Source organism: Fusarium odoratissimum (assembly GCF_000260195.1).
Source record: "Fusarium odoratissimum NRRL 54006 unplaced genomic scaffold supercont1.11, whole genome shotgun sequence".
Classification (NCBI taxonomy): Eukaryota; Fungi; Ascomycota; class Sordariomycetes; order Hypocreales; family Nectriaceae; genus Fusarium; species Fusarium odoratissimum.
Window position 1 is genome coordinate 794,655 of NW_022158697.1, and position 18,684 is coordinate 813,338.

General features: G+C 49.9%; 6 protein-coding genes across 12 annotated transcripts; 3 read left to right on the plus strand and 3 right to left on the minus strand.

Moving 5' to 3' along the window:
• Positions 1-693: 693 nt before the first annotated feature.
• On the plus strand, positions 694-1,205 carry FOIG_07734 (uncharacterized protein; the record flags this gene model as incomplete). Its single annotated transcript, XM_031207397.1, has 2 exons — positions 694-825; positions 885-1,205. The coding sequence occupies 2 exons, from the start codon at positions 694-696 to the stop codon at positions 1,203-1,205; spliced, it is 453 nt and encodes a 150-aa protein (XP_031062930.1).
• Positions 787-2,640, minus strand: FOIG_07735 (uncharacterized protein). 2 transcript variants are annotated; one of them, XM_031207398.1, is made up of 3 exons: positions 1,891-2,640; positions 1,616-1,829; positions 787-1,568 (listed from the first exon to the last, which is right to left on the minus strand). In XM_031207398.1, exons 1-3 carry the CDS (start codon positions 1,956-1,958, stop codon positions 1,287-1,289), a joined length of 564 nt encoding a protein of 187 aa, XP_031062931.1. In that variant the 5' UTR covers positions 1,959-2,640; the 3' UTR covers positions 787-1,286. The 2 variants fall into 2 exon arrangements, with proteins under 2 accessions (XP_031062931.1, XP_031062932.1); XM_031207399.1 differs by having other exon boundaries at positions 1,616-2,640.
• FOIG_07736 (uncharacterized protein) lies at positions 2,209-4,120 on the plus strand. Its single transcript, XM_031207400.1, has one exon. It carries the CDS (start codon positions 2,249-2,251, stop codon positions 4,052-4,054), a length of 1,806 nt encoding a protein of 601 aa, XP_031062933.1. The 5' UTR covers positions 2,209-2,248; the 3' UTR covers positions 4,055-4,120.
• FOIG_07737 (phosphatidylinositol glycan, class H) lies at positions 3,855-4,971 on the minus strand. The gene has a single exon (XM_031207401.1). It carries the CDS (start codon positions 4,795-4,797, stop codon positions 4,162-4,164), a length of 636 nt encoding a protein of 211 aa, XP_031062934.1. The 5' UTR covers positions 4,798-4,971; the 3' UTR covers positions 3,855-4,161.
• A 130-nt stretch (positions 4,972-5,101) lies between these two features.
• On the minus strand, positions 5,102-13,100 carry FOIG_07738 (uncharacterized protein). 5 transcript variants are annotated; one of them, XM_031207402.1, is made up of 7 exons: positions 13,023-13,100; positions 12,442-12,962; positions 11,482-11,838; positions 10,923-11,387; positions 10,748-10,874; positions 10,388-10,699; positions 5,102-10,296 (listed from the first exon to the last, which is right to left on the minus strand). In XM_031207402.1, exons 4-7 carry the CDS (start codon positions 11,353-11,355, stop codon positions 6,345-6,347), a joined length of 4,824 nt encoding a protein of 1,607 aa, XP_031062935.1. In that variant the 5' UTR covers positions 11,356-11,387; positions 11,482-11,838; positions 12,442-12,962; positions 13,023-13,100; the 3' UTR covers positions 5,102-6,344. The 5 variants fall into 5 exon arrangements, with proteins under 5 accessions (XP_031062935.1, XP_031062936.1, XP_031062937.1 ...); XM_031207403.1 differs by lacking the exon at positions 13,023-13,100 and having other exon boundaries at positions 11,461-11,838; positions 12,442-12,657; XM_031207404.1 differs by having other exon boundaries at positions 5,609-10,296; positions 10,923-11,838.
• Positions 13,101-15,868: 2,768 nt separating this feature from the next.
• Positions 15,869-18,037, plus strand: FOIG_07739 (uncharacterized protein; the record flags this gene model as incomplete). 2 transcript variants are annotated; one of them, XM_031207407.1, is made up of 2 exons in its annotated part: positions 15,869-17,284; positions 17,466-18,037. In XM_031207407.1, the coding sequence occupies one exon, from the start codon at positions 16,703-16,705 to the stop codon at positions 17,246-17,248; it is 546 nt and encodes a 181-aa protein (XP_031062940.1). In that variant the 3' UTR covers positions 17,249-17,284; positions 17,466-18,037. The 2 variants fall into 2 exon arrangements, with proteins under 2 accessions (XP_031062940.1, XP_031062941.1); XM_031207408.1 differs by having other exon boundaries at positions 16,703-17,284; positions 17,477-18,016.
• Positions 18,038-18,684: the final 647 nt, after the last annotated feature.

The window sequence follows — 18,684 nt, forward strand, 5'->3', positions numbered from 1 at the left end:
TTTCCTGCGGAGATGCACGCGACCTCCTTCTTCGAACATAGTGGCACGCAAAGAGCTAAGACAGATAATTTGTCAATTCGACATATTGTCCTATTTGATGATGCCATTGGGCATCATATGACTCCCTATTGGATCCTGTACATGCATACTACCGCTACCGGTACATGTTCAAGATGCTCCTCAACCTTAACGGATATCTCTCGGTTTCTCTCCTAATAATTGAAACCCCTTATTGGTTCGATGTATGATAAGAATTCATTGGACGGAAAAAAGAAAGGAAAGGTATAAAGTGATGCACTCTGACGTATGTCCAAAGTCTTCCCCAGCTTTTAGCCAGACTCACATGCAAAAATACACCGCATTCAACTTCACGTATTAGCTTTGCCCAATAAGAAACCACGTCCAAATTCACACAAGGTAGCAGGAGCCAGATCGTAAAGGAACAAGCTGCAGTGTAAAAAGGAAGAGAAATTGGAACCCTCCAGTGTCGCACAAGAATTATAGCACGCTCCAGGCCTGCATCCACTAGAACACCTCCGCTGATTCAGAGCTTGTCGAGGTACTGGTCTTTTGATTGGCTAGTGTCAGATCGTCCTCTTTTGCAATACTGGACTCCACTATTTGATCTAGACCTTCGTTCAATGCTTCGTATCAATCTCACAGCTCGGCACATGAGCTCACTCAACACTCACCATGAAGATTCTTGAGGCACAATCGGCTGTTCTCACAAATTACGAGGTGTATCAGCACGTATCAGAGCAGCGCGAACGATACAAAAATGCCAAGCGTCGTGGTCCCCCAAATCTCGAGACGGTAGTTCGCGAGGTAAGATTTTTCATTCATATCAAATTAATGCCCAGAAGCACAACTGACACTCTTTATAGCTCCTCCAATATCTTCGCACAAACCCTGGTCCTCTAAGCCAAGAACCCCTTCCCTATACTGAGGGATGCATTTCCACGCTTCTAGAACGCTTACGGCCTTACAACCTCGCAAAGGGTGAAGTCGTCATGATCATCAACCTGCGCCCCGCCTCGGTCGCTGCTCTCAATACTGTTGTTGAGGAGATGTCTGAGCGATTCAACGAGGAGCAGCAGGAAGCCATGGTCAATATCATCGCTGAAGTCCTTGGCCAATTCCCTGCTGCGGAGGAGGGTGCTGAGGAAGAGGGCGCTGATGTTTCTATGAACGACGCCGCTGCCTGAGCTCTCAGCCCACCAATACAATAACTAATTACTAAATCATGTTCCCACTACTCGATCAAAGTCTCGCCGCCCCTCCAAATCTCATAATACTGCGCATGTGCTTGCGCTCTGGCTGTCTGCGCCCGTTGTCAGAGTCATCGCCGTCTTGCACAAATCTTCAAACGCCAGTTTCAACAATTCACCCGTAACTGCCGAACACTCAACATATCGATCAGCTCGCAGAGTTTGCGCAACCTGGTATCCTTCTTGCGGATATATAATTCCGTTTGGATCTTGCTCCGATCTCAGATCACGCTTCAGCCCAAGGATGATAAGGGGAAGGGTATCGATGCGTTGAAACGATCTCTTGATTTCGTCTTTCCACTATCAAATCTGAGTTGCATGCTTGGTACCGTTTATGGAGCACTTACATATCTCTGCATATTGATCAAACTCAATCGTTGGCTGATGTCGTAACAAATGACAATGGCATCAGGGTCAAGGGTCCTCCAGTTATCAGGGCATGATGTGTCGAAGAACTCGAACTGAAACTTTTTGGCTCCTGTCTGAATACCGAAGATGAAAGGTTGATCCATATCACGGAGCATGGGAATCGGGTTGGCTTTTTCACCTGCACTGAGTCGGCTGAGGATATGGATTTAGTATGATACGTCGAGGAATCGATGGAGGAATTTAGACTACATACGAGAGAAAGGTCGTCTTGCCGCACTTTTCATCGCCTACAAGGAGAATCTTGATCACCTCGGGGTCCATTTTGCATGTGAGAGTGCCAAAGTCGTTAATATGCTTATATTCAAGTTTGATGTATGGAAAATGGACCAGCTCGAGAGGAGCAGATATGGCGTCTATTAATTGAATGCCAGAGATAGAGATGAGATGAGAGCTGTACGTAACTTATCAGTATACCCCCAACTGTGGCGTCGTGCTTAGCACAGCCACATTTACAAGGCAAGCCACATCTCGAACTGCAGCAAAGCCCTTTTCCACTTGTAAACTCTGATGGGTCTGCATATAATCGCCCAAAATTGGAACCCACCAACTTCATGAGACCCTTTGGCCGTTGTCTTGGGCGGCAAACTTCGCTCGAAGGCCTAGTCAGCCGAGTCAAAGGTCGAAATTTCTCGCAACCCCAACCTCAACTAAAAAAATCATCAAGTGGTGATTCTTCAAAACTTCCTGTGCAGTCAAAAGGTGCCAAGTACCTCACCATGTCTGCAGAGTCGAATTATCAGTCATGGACCAAAAACGGTCTCATTCAGAAAGTCAAGGAACTTGAGGCTGAACTCAGGAATCGACCTGCTCCAGGGCCAGAACCAAAACCTGAGATTCAGCCTGAGAATGAAGAGGGAGATGAGGCCAAGAGGACAAAACCAAAGGGGAAGAGAAAGATGGATCCCAGCAAATACTCTACACGATATATCGCCTTGAAACTTGCATATCTGGGCAAGAATTACGGTGGCTTTGAGTTTCAGGCCATGGCCAACGCTCCATCGATTGAGGAGGAACTGTGGAATGCTCTCACAAAAGCATGCCTCATCTTTCCCGAAGATGAACGGATTGTCGATTTTGACTGCTGCGAGTATTCAAAGTGCGGTCGCACAGACAAAGGAGTCAGCGCCTTTGGCCAAGTCATCGGCCTTCGAGTTCGAAGCAACAGGCCCCTACCCAAAAAGCGAAGACGTCTAAGTGAAGCAGGCGAGGCAATGGTCGTTGACGAACAAGAGGGAGGGAACGCAGAAGAAGAACCCGTGGAGGAGACACCATCTTTCGATGATATCAAGGATGAGCTTCAATATCCTCGACTGCTTAACCGTGTTCTACCCCCTGATATTCGCATCCTCGCCTGGTGCCCGTCTCCGCCACCAGACTTCTCCGCTCGTTTCTCATGTCGCGAGCGTCAATACCGATATTTCTTTACACAACCTGCTTTCACTCCTGAACCCAGCGCTGGTGGTGCAAGGAATGGTTGGCTCGACATTGAGGCGATGCGCGAGGCGGCTAAGCGCTACGAAGGCGAGCATGATTTCCGCAACTTTTGCAAGATCGACCCTGGAAAGCAGATCACAAACTTTGTTCGCACAATTTACGAGGCCGATATCGAAGAGGTCAAGGACGTCAGCTCAGCTTTGCCATATCTTTCTGGATCCCAGTACGTCCCTGCAGGAGGCTTGCCCGACGATGGCACCGTGTACCCCAAGGTGTACTCGTTCAACGTCCGAGGGTCCGCGTTCTTGTGGCACCAGATTCGTCACATGGTTGCTGTACTCTTCCTTGCAGGTCAGAAGTTGGAGACACCTGACGTTGTGACGACTCTGCTCGATGTTAAAGCCAACCCCTGCAAGCCTAACTATGTCATGGCAGATGAAGTGCCCCTAGTGCTCTGGGACTGCATCTTCCCTGGTCTAGATGCTGCCCCCGTTGACCCCGCGGCGAAGAAGACCGATGGCCTTGACTGGGTGTACCTTGCAGATGACCCTGCGCTTAGCAAGCCTGGTCCCTTTGGTGTCATGGATGGTATGTGGGCGTATTGGCGGGAGCGCAAGTTGGACGAGTTGCTCTCGAACCAATTATTGCAAATGGTATCTACACAGCGCAGCAAAGATCCCTCGAGGCATGTCACTCGTCCTGAGCCCTCGGGCAAGCAGGCGAACAGTGTAGTTGTCTACGAGGGTGGCAATGGTGGTCGCATGGGTGGCCGCTACGTGCCATTGCTGCAAAAAGTTAAACTGCAGTCTCCTGAAGAGCAGAATGAGAGATATGCTATCAGAAAGGGGTATGCTAGTTCAGAAGATATGCGAAACCAGAAGGGCATTGGAAAGCGAAAGGTAGATGAGGCCATGGATGAGTAGACATCGCACAATGCCTTTCAGTATAAAAATAAATAAAGAATTAAATCATATCATCGTACACTGGACACATCCATGTGCTAAACGCTCCTCTGTGGGTATAATTCCTTTTAGCCCAGTGATTTATCCTCTCCTCTTTGCTCATACAAACACCGCCGAACACCCCTCCAAACTTCTTCCACAATCTTTCGTCGTGGTAACAAGCCTGGAAACACAACCACCACATCATCCTCGCCCTCAACTATAACAATGAGGTAGTATCTTACCTCAAACCCGAGAAACGCTTCATTGACAAGAATGTCTTGGATCTTCTCAGTCGGTATGAACCTCGTCGCTGTACCAGCAAGATAACTCCCTGGACTTTCACTAGTCTGTACACCCAAGCCTCTCATGACAAGAATGCTCTCGCTGGCGTAGCCTCTTCGACTGGATAGCCATAGCACAGCTATACTCGCGGGAACGAGGACAGATAATGGTATGTTTTGCGCAAGGGCCGCTGTCGAAGTTGGTGCACGGAGGTATGAAGCTGGTATGATCTTGAGGAGAGAGGGAGGGGCGTAGGCAAGGAGAGGATGTAGAGTCAGGCGCGTGTGGAGTAGAAGAAGGGCGAAGATCGAGAGGAGAATTCGAGAGATGATAAGTAGTGTATGTAGAGCCGGTGGTATCGGCCGGAGAGTCGTGACTGTGAATTCGGCGGTTGTTGGAGAGGGATGTCGAATGAGAAGACGGGGCGATGTTGAGAGCATTGTGACAGGTTGGAGTATGTTCAGTGATCGATCATGGCTGTAAAGAGTGTTTCGGGGAATTGATGGCAGGGAGTCTTCGGCGAGGTCGAACGAGATCGTTGTTATTGCAACATGGTTGTGCTGTGTAATTGTGATCGCAATGCGATTGCAGTGGTGTTGAAGGGTGAATCGAAGCTGTTCACTGGTGATCCACTGAAGCTACAGGTGTCACCCACTGTAGCGCCCCAGCACCGCCCCACCAGTCACAATTGAGAGGAAGGGTATATAAGTTGTGAGTACTGACATGACTCTCGACTGTAATGGTCTAACGGTGAAGGCGTTCAAACCCGCTCAACCGCCCATCCCAATACTGTAGTACTTCGGTGCCTCAGCCCTCCGCCGCGCCCCGCCCGAACGCTGCGGTGGCCGCCCACTCGTGCAGGTAACTCACGATGCTGGAACTTTGCGGCCCTAAGCACTGGAGATGACCCTTGAGGGAGGTTTCACTCTGCAGAGATCTCTCCCCCGTCGCGTGGCGGGTGGGAACACGTTAGTGCGGGGGGATTTGGGATGGCAAGTGGATGAGATGGAGCAGCCAACTGTCTTTTTTTGCATTTTTTGACCATTGACACCAACAGACAACACCATTCTAAAATATCGATATAACCTCTTCTATAGTCAGTCAATCACATATCAGCTTCTTGTACTTATACGACACCGGGTTGGCGTGATTCGAACCCTCAAGTGCAGCTCATACCTGGCAGACATGAAGCTATCACCACTCCTTCGCTCCAGGAAATCTGCTCCCAACACACATACACACAATTATTATCGAGTATAACCATAATGCAAAGCAGCTGTTCATTCAATTCGTAAGTACTAAAACCCTCCGGGGGAATCAAAATGCATTTCCAACCCAGCCCGTTTCAATCCATTCCTACCCATCTTTCACCCATTTCCATTTCCATTTCCAATTCCCTTTTCCTCATCCCCTAACTCAAACAAGTACCGCGAGGCAACATTGTATAAAGCAGTCGCTACGTTAATCCCCTATCACTTCACCCATTTTTCTCCTCCATCAGCCTCCGTCAACCTTGATCTCCCCGATACCCAATATTTACTACCTCCAACATTCCGCCTTCATGTAAATATAACAAGATACAGTACGAGTACTGCCTCCATCCTCCTCAAACATAGTCTGTAAGTAAATGTGGTCATAATTTGCAGAAACCTTCATGGTCCGACCAAAAGAAATGTAAAGTCGTATACGTTCATTGGCATCCTTGCCAATAATGCGAAAAGGGCCTTGAGAGATCCGAAAGTGATATCAAGAGCGAAGAGAGAAACAAGATGCAATAGTTTCCAGTCGTCATACAGCTAAATCCTTGAAGAAAAGGACAAAGAAGTATAATGCCAAAATGCGAGCCTTGAAGGACTATGGTATCGACTCGGGAGGAGAGAGAACGCCGATCGCCATGCACAGAATCGAACAATACAAAGGTTTATAGGGAGTGGTAGAAAGGAAGAAAATAATGCACCGCGCGCTGGCCACCGTCGCGAGAGACTTCCTAGATCATCTCGTTTCGGTTCAAGCCAGTCGACAAGTGCTTGTTTCGAGAATCAATTGGCGAACGCAAAACATCGGGGTTGAATGACACTGGTGGGGGAGACTTCATCTGTCGAGGCATGGGAATGCTCTCGTAGGGAGCCTCAAAAGGAGGAGACCGGATATACTCCTTTCGACTGCGGCTGGCAGAACGGAGTCGCTCAGTGGCCTTGTGAATGCGGCCTGAGATGCTGCTGCTGTCTCCAATGCTTCGGCCTCGGTTGTGGCTCCTGTGGGAAGCTGGAGCCGGAGGGCTGGCCTCTGAAGCTTGATCATTACCAGATGATACATCGTCGTCCATGACAATCTCAATCATGCCTGATGCAACAGCGCCAGCCTGCTGATGTCGCTGGGCGTGTTGCAGAGGGGCAGGAGGCGGTGGGGGTGGTGAAGCCAAATGCCTGAGTTCCTTAAGAACAGGGGGTGCTGGAGGAGGAGGAGGGGGGGGCATAGGGTCTTCGTGAGAACGTCGTCGCTCACCAGGGACAACTTCTTCAATGCGTCCAACACTGTTCTTGCGTGCGAAGCGAGCAGGGCGCTGACCAGGCTCATCAGGAATGGGAGCTGACATGCTACGAGGAATAGGAGGTCGCGCTGGTGGCTGGTAGACGGTGGATGGCAGCAAAGTGAGACTGGGCTCGGCAACTGGCTCCTCTCTCTCAGGCGACTGTTGAGGTGAAGTTTCTGGCGAATATCGCTGAGAAAAGCCAGCTGGGATACTAGGCACATCCGGCCTGGGGGTGCTTCCTGATTGATCATGGTTGCCCTCAATGATAAGTCGCATGGCTTTTGGGGTCGCTGGAAGTCCGATAACAGGTCCGCTACGGGCATACATGCTCCTTTGTGGTGGCTCAGTAGCACTGCGAGGTGGGATGTCGTCAGGCAGCGGCTTTGGCTCAGCAGTCTCAACCGTAATCGCAAGCGCGGGAGAGAACTCGTTAGGATGAGGGATTGAAGGTGTTTGGGCACGCTTGGCCAGAGACTTGCGGCGCTCCTCGAGTTCCCGTGCAGCCTGTTCCTTCTTTCGCTGACGCTCGTCCTTCATTTGCTTGAGGTCACCAGCATGCTCAGTTGAGGCAGATCTGCCGTGAACAGAGATAGAACTATCGAAGTTGGCGACCTCAGAGTTGGCCCTGCGTCGGTGCTCCGAAGCATCTTGCTTGCTCAAGGCCGGTGAGCCAAGACCTCGGCTGCCACTGCGGCTGTGCTTGTTCCTGAATTCCTCTTGGGCAGCCATGGCTGCTCTGTAGTCTTCTTCATCCTCGGAGCCTTGGTAATGGTGAATGGCAGCACTCAGAGGCAATGGTGAAGAAGGAGAACGTTGTGCAGAACTCTCCCGGCCTTGACTTCGGCCACGAAGTGTAAGAGCTGGCGGGCGAGAGCGGCCTTCTGGGCTCCTGCGGCGGCTTCCACGGCTTGAATTGCGGCTCTTTGGCTTGGCAGTTGATCCGCTAACCTTGCGTACTGTGTTTGGCTCAGCGACCTGACCATGTCGTGGAGTGCTCAAGTTCAGCAAGTCCTCTGGGGACATGGGGATGGGGGAAGTAGGCGATCGTTTCGCCTTGGGCCAATTGCGAGCACTGACGCGTCCACGTTCCTCAGAAGGTTCTCGGGAGCGTGCAGTTCGCTCTCGGCTTCCAGGACGACTGCGTGAAGCATCCCGAGTTCTTGAATGGCTACGCTGACGACTGCGCTGTCTCTTGGAGTAGTGATTGGCAGCATCCAAGCTATGGATGTAATCTTCTCGGTTGCGCACAGCTTGATGGCGAAGACTTCTTCCAGCGCTTGATGCAGAAGTGACAGAACTTGTCACAGAGGCAGGACCTCTGCGGCGAGTTGGCCAGTGATAGCGGGTAGAAGAAGTAACTGACTGCTCTGGAGATGTAATGTCGTCGTGAGCCGGCCCAGGATGCAGCTGTAGATTCACGCCCACAGGAATGCGGTCACGGGAGCCATTACGATGATTACGTGATGCTTGTTGCATCTTCAACATAGTGGCCTGGTCAGGTGGTGGTGGAAAATCGCCCTCACTTGGTTGGACAACGCGTTGAGCGTGCTCTCGCATCATCATCGGGCTCGCAGTAGCAGCGCGCTGTAATGCGGTACCCATCATCATGTTGTCATTGCCAGATGGTGTTCGAGCATGACCAGATCGAGGCTCATAATCATATGGCACAGCAGACAGTTCAGCAGATCTAAGTGCCTCCCGGTTGAGGTCTGAGGGAATCTCACCAATGGACGGCAAACGCCCACGTCCTCGGGCAGAGACTGGGGTATTGAATCTGCTATTGTTTGAAGGGCGAAGGAAGGCTGTCGTGGCCTCGTTGTTGGAAGCATGAGAGAAAGCGGGAGAGCCGGCAGAGTCAGCGATAGGGGTAACACCCGCGGCAATCGGGGTTTGACCACCATCGCCAGCAAAGAACTTTGACTTTTGCGTTTGATCACCAAATGAGGTGATGAGCTTGAGAGCAGAGGTCTTTGCGATGCTGCGTTGGGGGCCACGTTGAACACCCGGAGGTGAGAGAGGCGGGCTTAAGATCTCAGGAATACTGGGAGTCATAGTCTGGAAATTCAGCTGCGCAGCGGATGGAGAAGTCCAAGGCTCAGTAGATTCCTGATCGGTGCAAGCAAAGCATCGGATAGCTAGCTGCTGTTGGCCATGTTGAACTGCCCACTCTCCCCATTTCCTGATAATGGCAGCTTGCCGTTCCCAAACACTAGGGGCTGAGAGGCATGTGAGGATCAGCGCCTCCATGTAGCGCTTGTGAGAGATATACACCTCGATGGCGTCGTTGTGATCACCCATACCAAGCATAATCGTAACTGCTGCGTGCACGTCGCCAGCCTCAAGTAGGCGCTGGACGTACGTATGGCCAAGCTTCTGTTGTGAGGTATGGCCGCCGATGCCGCTCAGAGCCAACAACATCCAGTCAGAAGAAGTCATGTTCTCGAAGTTTGCGTTCATGATATTGGGATCGATATCACCAAGCCATTTGGCCAATAGAATGCGGCTGGGAGATCCTTGGGGATGCCTACTCATCTCATCCCTAATCAGGTCTTCAACCTCTTTGTTCCATCCGAAGATGGTGTTGAGCATTTGACGGCGCAGATCATCATTGGTGAGACGAGCACTGTTGGCACCCATAGCATGCTTGTAAGGAATATCACTGAGACGCGCCCGAGTAAACTTGAATAGGTCGTGCACCTTGTTGTCGTCAGGGCTACGGGGAACTTCATTGCGCAGGCGAGAAGGTCTTCTTCGTGATCGGCTTGAGGCCATGGAAGGAACACTTGTAGTGCCAAGAGAGTATCCCATGGAATAAGTGTCCAAATCTCTTGTGTTACCGTGAGCACTGTTGCCAATAGTTGATGACCTGATCGAGGTTCCAGCCGAGATATAGGTGTTTTCTGACAGTCCTCTTGACCTCATGGATCCGGAGTAACGGCCAGGGGTTTGAGACGACCCAGCTGAGGACTTAGATAAGGATGAGAGCCCACTTCGGCTTGAGACAGGGCTGGCTGATTCGTAAGGCTCATTACCAGAGTCGTAAGCTTGGCGTCGAGTCAGGCGAGCAAATGGTGATAGGTGATCCTCATCACTCTCGGAAATATTCATGTCCAGGGGGATAGAGCTCGTCTCAGACTCGGAGGCGATAGTAGTAGCCGAGGTCGCTGATCGATCACCAGTTTCTTCTGAGACTGGAGGCGAGGGTGGCAATAGGTTTGCTGGGTGTTGGACATTGGCGACCATGATGGCCGGCGAGTTCAGGTCGAATTGCTGCACGGTGTTATTGGGGCCAAGGGTGAACAACGTGGCACCGGGGCCATAGACGGCAAGGCCGCGAACAAGATCGAGAGTCGGGATGGGATCATGAGTGACGTGCTTTGTCCTAACATCCCATGACTGTGTTTGCCTGTGCAGATGTTAGTTGATGATAGGGGTCATGCAGCTAAGCGCGCGCGTAGCCTAGGGCGTTTTATGGTGGTGGCAAGCTGCAAACTTACGAGTCGGAGTACTGAATTATGCGACCGTTTTTGGACCATCCCATCCAGTTGGGTCCATCCATGGAGATCTCAGCCTTCCTGAGGTTTCGAACCACCTTTGCAGGGTCATCGGCGCTATATTTCTTTGCAACGCTCCAGACTCGCAAGTCACCGTCACGCATCTGGACAGCAAGCATGTCCGACTTTTGCCGAGACGAGGAAGCATGCCACGCGAGATTTACGATAGGTGACGGTCCTCTGGAAGTGGTAAGGTTGTGTAAGATAGTGAAGCGTGGTTGCAAGGTTGCAACAAATAGAGAGCCATTCTGGTAGCTGAGACTGTGTTAGTGCGATTTGAGTAAGAGGAGGATAAGAACTCACCCGATGGCAAATGTTCGACAATCAGCTGATGGTGCCAATGCAGTCACAGCAATTTGGTCAATAGTCCTTGAAGAAACATGTTCGGATGTTGATGGCTCAAACATGATAATGCTTCCCTTTGTGTTGCCTTCAAATCGTTAGTCATGGTCATGTGAAACTCATTCCAATAACTGACCAAAAGCCACATTGCCATTTTTCATCCACGCTGCGACAGTTAAATGATCATAACAGGCAAATCGAGAGATCTCATCGCCTGTCATTAGATCCCACACAATTGCTGTTTGGCCAGCATCGTAACTGACAACGAAGCGGCCACCACCAGCCTCACTCTGATTATCGACCGCTAACAATTGAACCTCATCAGCGTGTCGAGAAAACCTTCGTTCAATGGTAAGAGTATCATGGTGACAGCAAACAACGGATGAACCCTGGGCGTACAAAAACATGGACGCAGTGGCGGCGCAGGGGTCAAAGTACTTTAAATCGGTAACATGAGGCATCGTGGTGCTGTCTGGGACCTGCGACGTCTTACTCCTTGTTGCAGACCTTCCACCGGAACTTAACGATACGGTGCGATTCCGTGACGAACCAGCCACGGGGACGGACATGATGGGCCTGATATTCTTTCTTGAATCTTGACCTGCGTTAACGGAGCCCGTGTTAGCCAGTCGGATGACCACGGAGGGCTATGGCTGCTCTGCAAGGATGCCCGCCTTGTGCGACGCTGCACGTACTGTTCTGATGCGAATCGATGTCGACGACGAACGACCCCCGATAGCGGGGTCTACACTTTTGTTGCTCTCGGGGTCGCAGGAACAGTCGGAAAGCTACACTTTAGGGCTGCCGAACATGCCTCGGAATCCTCTGCTGCCCGCACCCGGACAATGACGGTTTCTTGATGTGTCGGTAAGCCAAAGTCTCGGATCGTGTTATACTGAATTCTGTTTTGTCACTGCGCGATACGGTGCGATACGGGCACGCGGGTAGCGACGGGCAAGTGAGGTTGGACAACGAACGGAACTCTTGGGGCTGTATGTCTCGGCCGCGACGGTGAATAGTAAGAGGCAGATGCGGTGAGGCGAGAGAGAAGTCTTCGGAATGCAAATTAGTGTAAGTGTGAAAAAGTTGAGAAAGTCAAAAACACGCAAGAAGGCGTAAAGAAAGACTCGATGTGTGTGGAGATGGGCAGAGCAATGGTTTTGCTTGTCGAGAGCAACATCAACCAGGGCAACAGTGGAAAAAACGACGCTACAGGCGCAACTCGGCAACAGTAAGAATACAGCCGCCAACCCTGCTCAGATTCGATGTGATTGCCTGGGGTCGGACAACGCCAAATAGAGATGTGCGCGCAAAGTGGTCGAGGTCAAAGTGTAGCTACCAGGAAGAGCTTGGTAGTGGATGCGGATAGGGATGGAGGATGTGAAAGGGGTGTGACCCGGCGCTTGACTTGCAGACGTAGCTTGAAATCCCTTGAAGATGATTCTAGGGTCCATCAAACATGTCCTTGTGTAGGCTAGGTAGGTGTTGTATGCGTGTGCGTGTATGCTGAGCGACAACATGCGACTTAGACGGAAGATATGACAAGGGGTGAGAGGCCCAGGGCAAGATGCAGGAGACGTACAATAGGCAATTAGGGGCATGAGAAAACAGACAATACAGACACTTCCAAGAAGAAAATGAATTGGAATTCCTACCTTGATCCTTTTTCTCCTTAAGAAGAAAGTTGATCAATCTCTTTGGGGGCTGGTGTAAACGGTCGTTGGTGGAGTTGTGATATCAAGGTTCAAGGTAACTGCTGGAGCTGAAGATGTGACAGTGTGATGAGGCGACACCAACAGACAGGGAGACACAATACACAATGCAAAGGCGGAAAGAGAAGACTAAGAAGAGGGAGGCCCAAGAAGGAAATCCAGAGCAGAAAAAGTGCAGGTTGAGATGATTTTGAGAAAGACGCAGACACAGGGTTCGTACCAGTGTGGGTGCCTTTACTGCGTGTGCTATGTGTGATGGACCATCAATCATGGATCAAGGTCGGGGTCCAGAGTCAGAGATGGCGCCTAGAGAGTGGCGTACTGGCCTGTCAGTGGACGATTCAGAAAAAAGACGATATTAAAATAGAGCCCTGAGAGCGTTGGGTTAAATGGATCAGCGGAGACGGACCGGCTCATAGGCAACATGGCACCCAGGGGTCGTCTTGGAGGATGGTCGACGGCGGCTGGGGATTGGGAGCTTGGGTTAACATGAGCACCTTTCTGCTGTTCGGACTCGAGCTAACAAGTTGAGTGGGGTAGAAAAGCCGCAGACGACTGGGATCCCCTCTTGTATCGTTGACAGGGGTTTTGGGTATGGTATAGCATCAGACATCGATCTAAAAGACACCAGTTGAGGCGGAGGCGGTCACTTTGACGTGAATGGATCGTGGCCGGCGGCTGCGGCCTTGCAATGACGAACAAAGCCCAGCGTGGGATTGCCATCGCATCGTAAATTGTCGACTGTGGATCTTGGATTAAAAGACAAGGCGAAATGACAAGCAATGTGTCGTAGCAAGTCAATTGTCTAGCGAGCAATGCCCCCTGCCAAATTTAGCCTCGTGGGCTGGCCGCGTGCCATTGAATTCAAGTCTCTCAAAAAAGTCGTTGGATAGCGCATCAAATTGTGTGGTTCACTAGACTGGGACCCCTGTAAATCTCCAGATCCATTCCGGCTTGAGACTCGAGGGACTCGACCTATCAATCAATCAATTGTATTCCATTGTTCGCTTGCAAGCGCATGAATGGCTCGAGTTTCACCATTTGAGATATAACTCTTTATCATGAAAGCACGTCCTTGGTCGTCACGATCTCCGCCGTCGTCTCATCCAAATTTCATCCTGAATTTGCATTGATAGGAATCCATCAATCACGTAGAGTACAGAAATCAATGTCCCTACGGCCCCTCTTTTGGTGAAATGATCAGAGGTATGCAATATGCAAGCGGCGTCTGGTACGACGACAAGCGGTGGCTTCTCAAGCATTGCAGGACAACACAGCAGAGCATAGTGCAGCAGCGTAGGGGCAGCACGGCGTCCTCCCACGCAGTGCAGTTGCTGTAACGCTGGTGCAGTAGAAAATAGGCACCACGACATGATATGCTCGATCCAGTTGTTCTGGATATCCTTCGAGACCAAAGACTGGTCGGTACCTTACATTGAGGTCTGTGGGTGCATCAACACAACATCCATCCATCTCTGATGGAAGCGTCACAGATGCTTCTCCAGGCAGAATGATGCAGCATATCCTACAGTGGGTGTCCTCTACAGCTGCAGTGGTCGATAGGGCATATAGCACGGTCGATTACAGTGCTCTATGGCCTCTGTCGGAGACATTTCGACGTTGAGATGAAGAAGATAGAAAAGCATGTGGTTGGGGAAACGAAACATGGGGGGCTTGAGCAAGCGCTTGTAGACTAACATTGATTGGCTACAGCTCTAAACCTGGCTTGCCAACAGTTGTGCTACAGCTGTTTCTCGGCGCTTATTGGCCATGTTAGCTTAACGGAACGGGCCAATAAGCCGGCCGATCACCTCTGTTGCAGGGAGTTAATCGCCTTCTCCTTCCCGTCCCGCTAGCGAAGAGGGTCCGTACCCACATATTTCTGACGGAAAGAGCAAGGAGCTCTCTCCGCATGGACTTTGATGAACAATGTCATTCTATCAGCCTGTAGATGTTCTGATACTAAGAAGCACGTTGCTTGGCGTGAAAATCAGATGATGAGGGAAATTTTGACAATAGTGTTTGATATGAAGATCGCGCGTCTAATATCCGAGATATTGTACAGCCACTGATATCATTTCGGATAGAAATGTCGCCTATCGACTGATATCCAACCGGACAGTATGTTGCTTCTCCACTTTTGACCTCATGCGATATTTCGAAAGGAGCAAGTCTCGATGTGAACATTTTCACGCCTGACTCTTTGAAAACTTACCTTATGGGCTTGCCTTAGTAGCATTGCTGGCATCTAGTTTGGTCTTGCCATTCGTAAAGTCTCCTTGTTCATTGTTCCTTGTTGCGTTTACTAGGTAGGTTGTGGATCTCTCTTTCCTCTGCTCCTGCATACACGATTCTTTCTTTGCTTTTTCCCGTGCCCCTGGTCCATCCCGTTCCAGTGCTACCATACCCACACCCACACCTTATTCTCTGCCGTGGGTGGCTTGGTGGATGATGCTTGAGAATAGCGATGTTCTATTATTCAAACTTCAGACTTCAAACTTCGTATATCTATTGACGAGCCTCTGACAACGCAGATATCTGCGTTTCATACACGTCACCCTGCTCCTTAGTTGGCAACTGGGGATAGTGACTCAAGATGGGTACGGTACCAACGCATCGGTCAAACGAACAGGGTCTTGACCGTTGAATTGGCTCCCTCACTTGTCTTTCAGATTGACTCAGTCGATCTGGGGGTCAGAAAAGAAACTGCACTAAGAATTCACTTGAGAACATTGATATCAACAGCCCTCAAACTCCGAATACGGATACATGCAGTGATACCGTCATTGTCCCTTGTGCCTGAGACCTGTACATCAGCATCACTTACACGCCAGCCTCCACAACTGGTCAATTCTGGCTGACAAAAGACGGAAAACGTCTTTCTGTTTATTTCAAGCCGGTATAAAGCCTTTCTTCCGATGTTTGTCTCAGAAACATGTGGCTGAGACCCAAGTTGGATTGCTTATCCAGACTTAGCATCGCTGACCGGCAGGCAACCTCCCTGTCACAACCTTGGCATTTCCAGTTCCTCTGTGGGCACGGCGTCTCAAGTCCAACAAGCGCCTCCACCTATAGAAATCTTGCTTATCAACCGCTCGGCTAAGAACAGGTGTTTGCAGTAGATGCTGTCCACTGTCACGGTTCCTTTCTTGCTGAGTCGGTTCGCCTTGCTTTACTCGCTTCCGTCGTACAGGTTCTTACTTCTATAGTTTCCTGCAAGCCAAGCACAGCATGACCAGTGAATTGATAACTGATTTCGACCTCAAAGACGTGCATGCGGAGGGTCATGAACGTCGAATCATTGTCAAATGCATTCAGACATCGACCACGTATTTATCAGTTGTTGGATTACAGCTTGGTGTTTTACTGCCCAAGATCCTATCTTGTTGATGTGCAGATAGTTACGATGCAAGTGGGCAGCTCCGCAAATACATACTATTCTGCTGCACACACTTAATATTCAGACACGACCGGGCCTCAACGCCACTGACCGAGGGCAAGAACTTTTGCCAGCCGAGAACCTACGCAATTTCATTATCCCGGAACTTCGCTTGGCTTGTCTGGCCTCAGAACTTATAATCCAAGTTACCCCACGGTCGTCTGTAGTCTCCTCAGGCTCTGCTGCAGCCTCGCACAAGCTGTGTCTTTGTGCAACATCTGGGCACGGATTGCTGCAGGCACTTGATCTGAGAGACATCTAAGCTCCCTTGCCTTTTCTTTGCTTCTTCTGCTGCTGGTTCACCTCGCGCATGCAGCTCGTATCAAGCAGTCCTACCCAAGTCAAAGCTACAACTTTTCTCAGTTTCTCACAACTCACTTGCTCAGAAAATCTCAGGTCTGTGCACTGGGTTGTGATTTTCCCATCACATTTCATTTCCCCTGTTGACCGTAACATGCTGGTCCTTGGTGAGGACATTCTTCTCGGCCGCGGGGCTTCCGGTCGCTGCTTTCACACATTCGATATGGCGACTGGGGTATGAGCATGCGATTCCATGCTATAACCTGCGGCCCAAACCGCGGCCAGGCTGATGGATGGTGACTATCACATCTTGATAACGCCACTTGATAAAAGACTCCGAGTCCAACGGTCTTTCTTGCGGTCGCAGTGTCGGCCGCCTTGCTTCATCAGATCGACCCAGGGACAAAGCCAGCATGTAAGATTTATATATGTGACTTTATACGTGATTGGTAACAAGGCCCCGCTATGGGATCAAAGCCTCTGTACACTTGTTTGCCGAGATATCAATCTGGACATTTCAACTGTCCGAATGGTTTCGGCCCATTGGAATACGCTTATATTCGAGTGACATTCAGCCAGGCGCATAATGACTCGAGCTTGACTAAATTAGTAGCGCAAGAATCGCGCAAGTTGGACAAACTGACCCTGGTAATGAAATGTTATACTGGACAAACTCGAAATAGGAAGAAGGCCCCGGAGGCGCCATCTAGTGTCTTCATGTCAAAACAGTCTACGGTTGTAAAGTGGAGTTTACACCATCTTTCTATGAGTTTCGTTGACAGGTTGACAAGTCAACGTTGCTCTCTCATTACTGTTGATCACTTTCAGCTGACTTACAGATGTGATAAGTTGGGGATCAACGCCCACGCATGGCAGGGTCTAGGTCTACCAAATCCTTGGGTTTACCCAAAAGGCTCGGCCACGTTCTTCTGTCTCACTGCTTTCTTCCAAGAGTCATGGCTCTCATCACATCTCAGTCGAATTCAATCACTTTCCACAACTGCAACGTAAGGCTGGCACACCGAGCACAGTAACGTTGAAAATTGGGTGAGTGAAATCCCTTGCATCGCCAACCATCAACTCGCGTGGCCTCAGGCTTCCCCGCAATCAGACCCATTTGACCCATTTCCAAGCATTAGATGGGATCCAACTGGAAGCCAACGGTTTCGAGTGGCCCTTCTACGGGGTATTTTAACAATGCATACAATCATCCACTAAAGAATTACAGGGCGTTGAAAGAGGCCAATATTTAGATCTCACTTGTCTCGATCATGGTCCAATTGGAATGAAGCCGGCTCCGCGGGGCATTCGATATTCGACATTGTGCATGAAAGGAATGCGGGTGCCAAGAGGATTCCAGCCTCGATCTGAGCCCATCAGAGGCTGAGAAATGTGAATATGCAATGAATCGATACGAGACGGAGCTCACGATAGCGGGCGTTCGACATCGGCCGTTATTGGCTTATTGTCTCAGATTTGATTGTCTCGATTTGGAGACAAATCATTTCGCAAATCGTGGAAGTGGGCTTGATCCTCGAGAAGGATCACAAGATACCCGAGACTGAGGCTTGATGTCGGATCATACTCCCAGTCTCTTTGGGTATTTATGCATCTGCAGTATAGTTGTCAACTCTTGATTGAGTATATAGATTGAGCTCAATTGGTCTCGTGCATCATGGTCCTTTTATCCGGATGGTCGAAGTTGTTGGTTGTAGGTCCATCGTCACTTGGGCAAGGTCAGATCATGTTTAAAGCTCTTATGATGCGTCCCAAGTGGCTAATTATCGAATTCCAATTACGGATGCATTTGATTGTTCTTGTCGTGTTGATCACCTATCAGTTTTGACAGATATTGGTGTTGATGTACTGTTGAGGTATTACCCAGAACGGCCTTCATCATCTGCCCAGATTCGACTATGGAAACTGATTTGTGGTCTGCAGAAGTCCAGATATCTTCTCTTTGGCATTCAGTCACAATTTGTCAGAATATCCATCTGATGTATGCTCTCCGGTGCCTCTATCGTAATACATAGTCCGCCTAGAGTTGAGACCTGCCCAAGAGGGTTCTCAAAGTGTCTCCCTCCCAACTGCTCTGAGAAACGCTTCGTGGAGTCTCAGACCAAATTATATATAACAGACGTGATTACAGTTATCTTGATATATTGTATCCAAAGATACTGCGTGGTTACTTCATTCATATCTTGAATAACGGAGAGTTACGCGGGTGTAGATAGATGTCATTCAGCCACATCCAGGCCTAGACACAAGACAGTCTTTATCTGTTCTGTAAACGCTTCCATTCTATTTTAGTTACCCTACCTCATTCAATAGTATAACAGGGTTTTCTGTGGTGTTGTATACTAAAGAGAAACGCCGTTGTTGGCCAGGCTCAGTCTCTGGGATGAGCCTTGTGGTCGACTCTCATCTTTCGATAGACTCCCAACCAG

Bases quoted from the DNA above. Each gene is read 5' to 3' on its own strand.
- FOIG_07735 (XM_031207398.1), bottom strand. From the start codon at position 1,958: ATGGACCCCGAGGTGATCAAGATTCTCCTTGTAGGCGATGAAAAGTGC. The intron at 1,830-1,890 runs GTATGTAGTCTA...CCATATCCTCAG, and splicing joins GGCAAGACGACCTTTCTCTC to CCGACTCAGTGCAGGTGAAA. The intron at 1,569-1,615 runs GTAAGTGCTCCA...CAGATTTGATAG, and splicing joins TGATCAATATGCAGAGATAT to TGGAAAGACGAAATCAAGAG.
- FOIG_07736 (XM_031207400.1), top strand. From the start codon at position 2,249: ATGAGACCCTTTGGCCGTTGTCTTGGGCGGCAAACTTCGCTCGAAGGC.
- FOIG_07737 (XM_031207401.1), bottom strand. From the start codon at position 4,797: ATGCTCTCAACATCGCCCCGTCTTCTCATTCGACATCCCTCTCCAACA.
- FOIG_07738 (XM_031207402.1), bottom strand. From the start codon at position 11,355: ATGTCCGTCCCCGTGGCTGGTTCGTCACGGAATCGCACCGTATCGTTA. The intron at 10,700-10,747 runs GTGAGTTCTTAT...ACACAGTCTCAG, and splicing joins TGTCGAACATTTGCCATCGG to CTACCAGAATGGCTCTCTAT. The intron at 10,297-10,387 runs GTAAGTTTGCAG...ACATCTGCACAG, and splicing joins ATAATTCAGTACTCCGACTC to GCAAACACAGTCATGGGATG.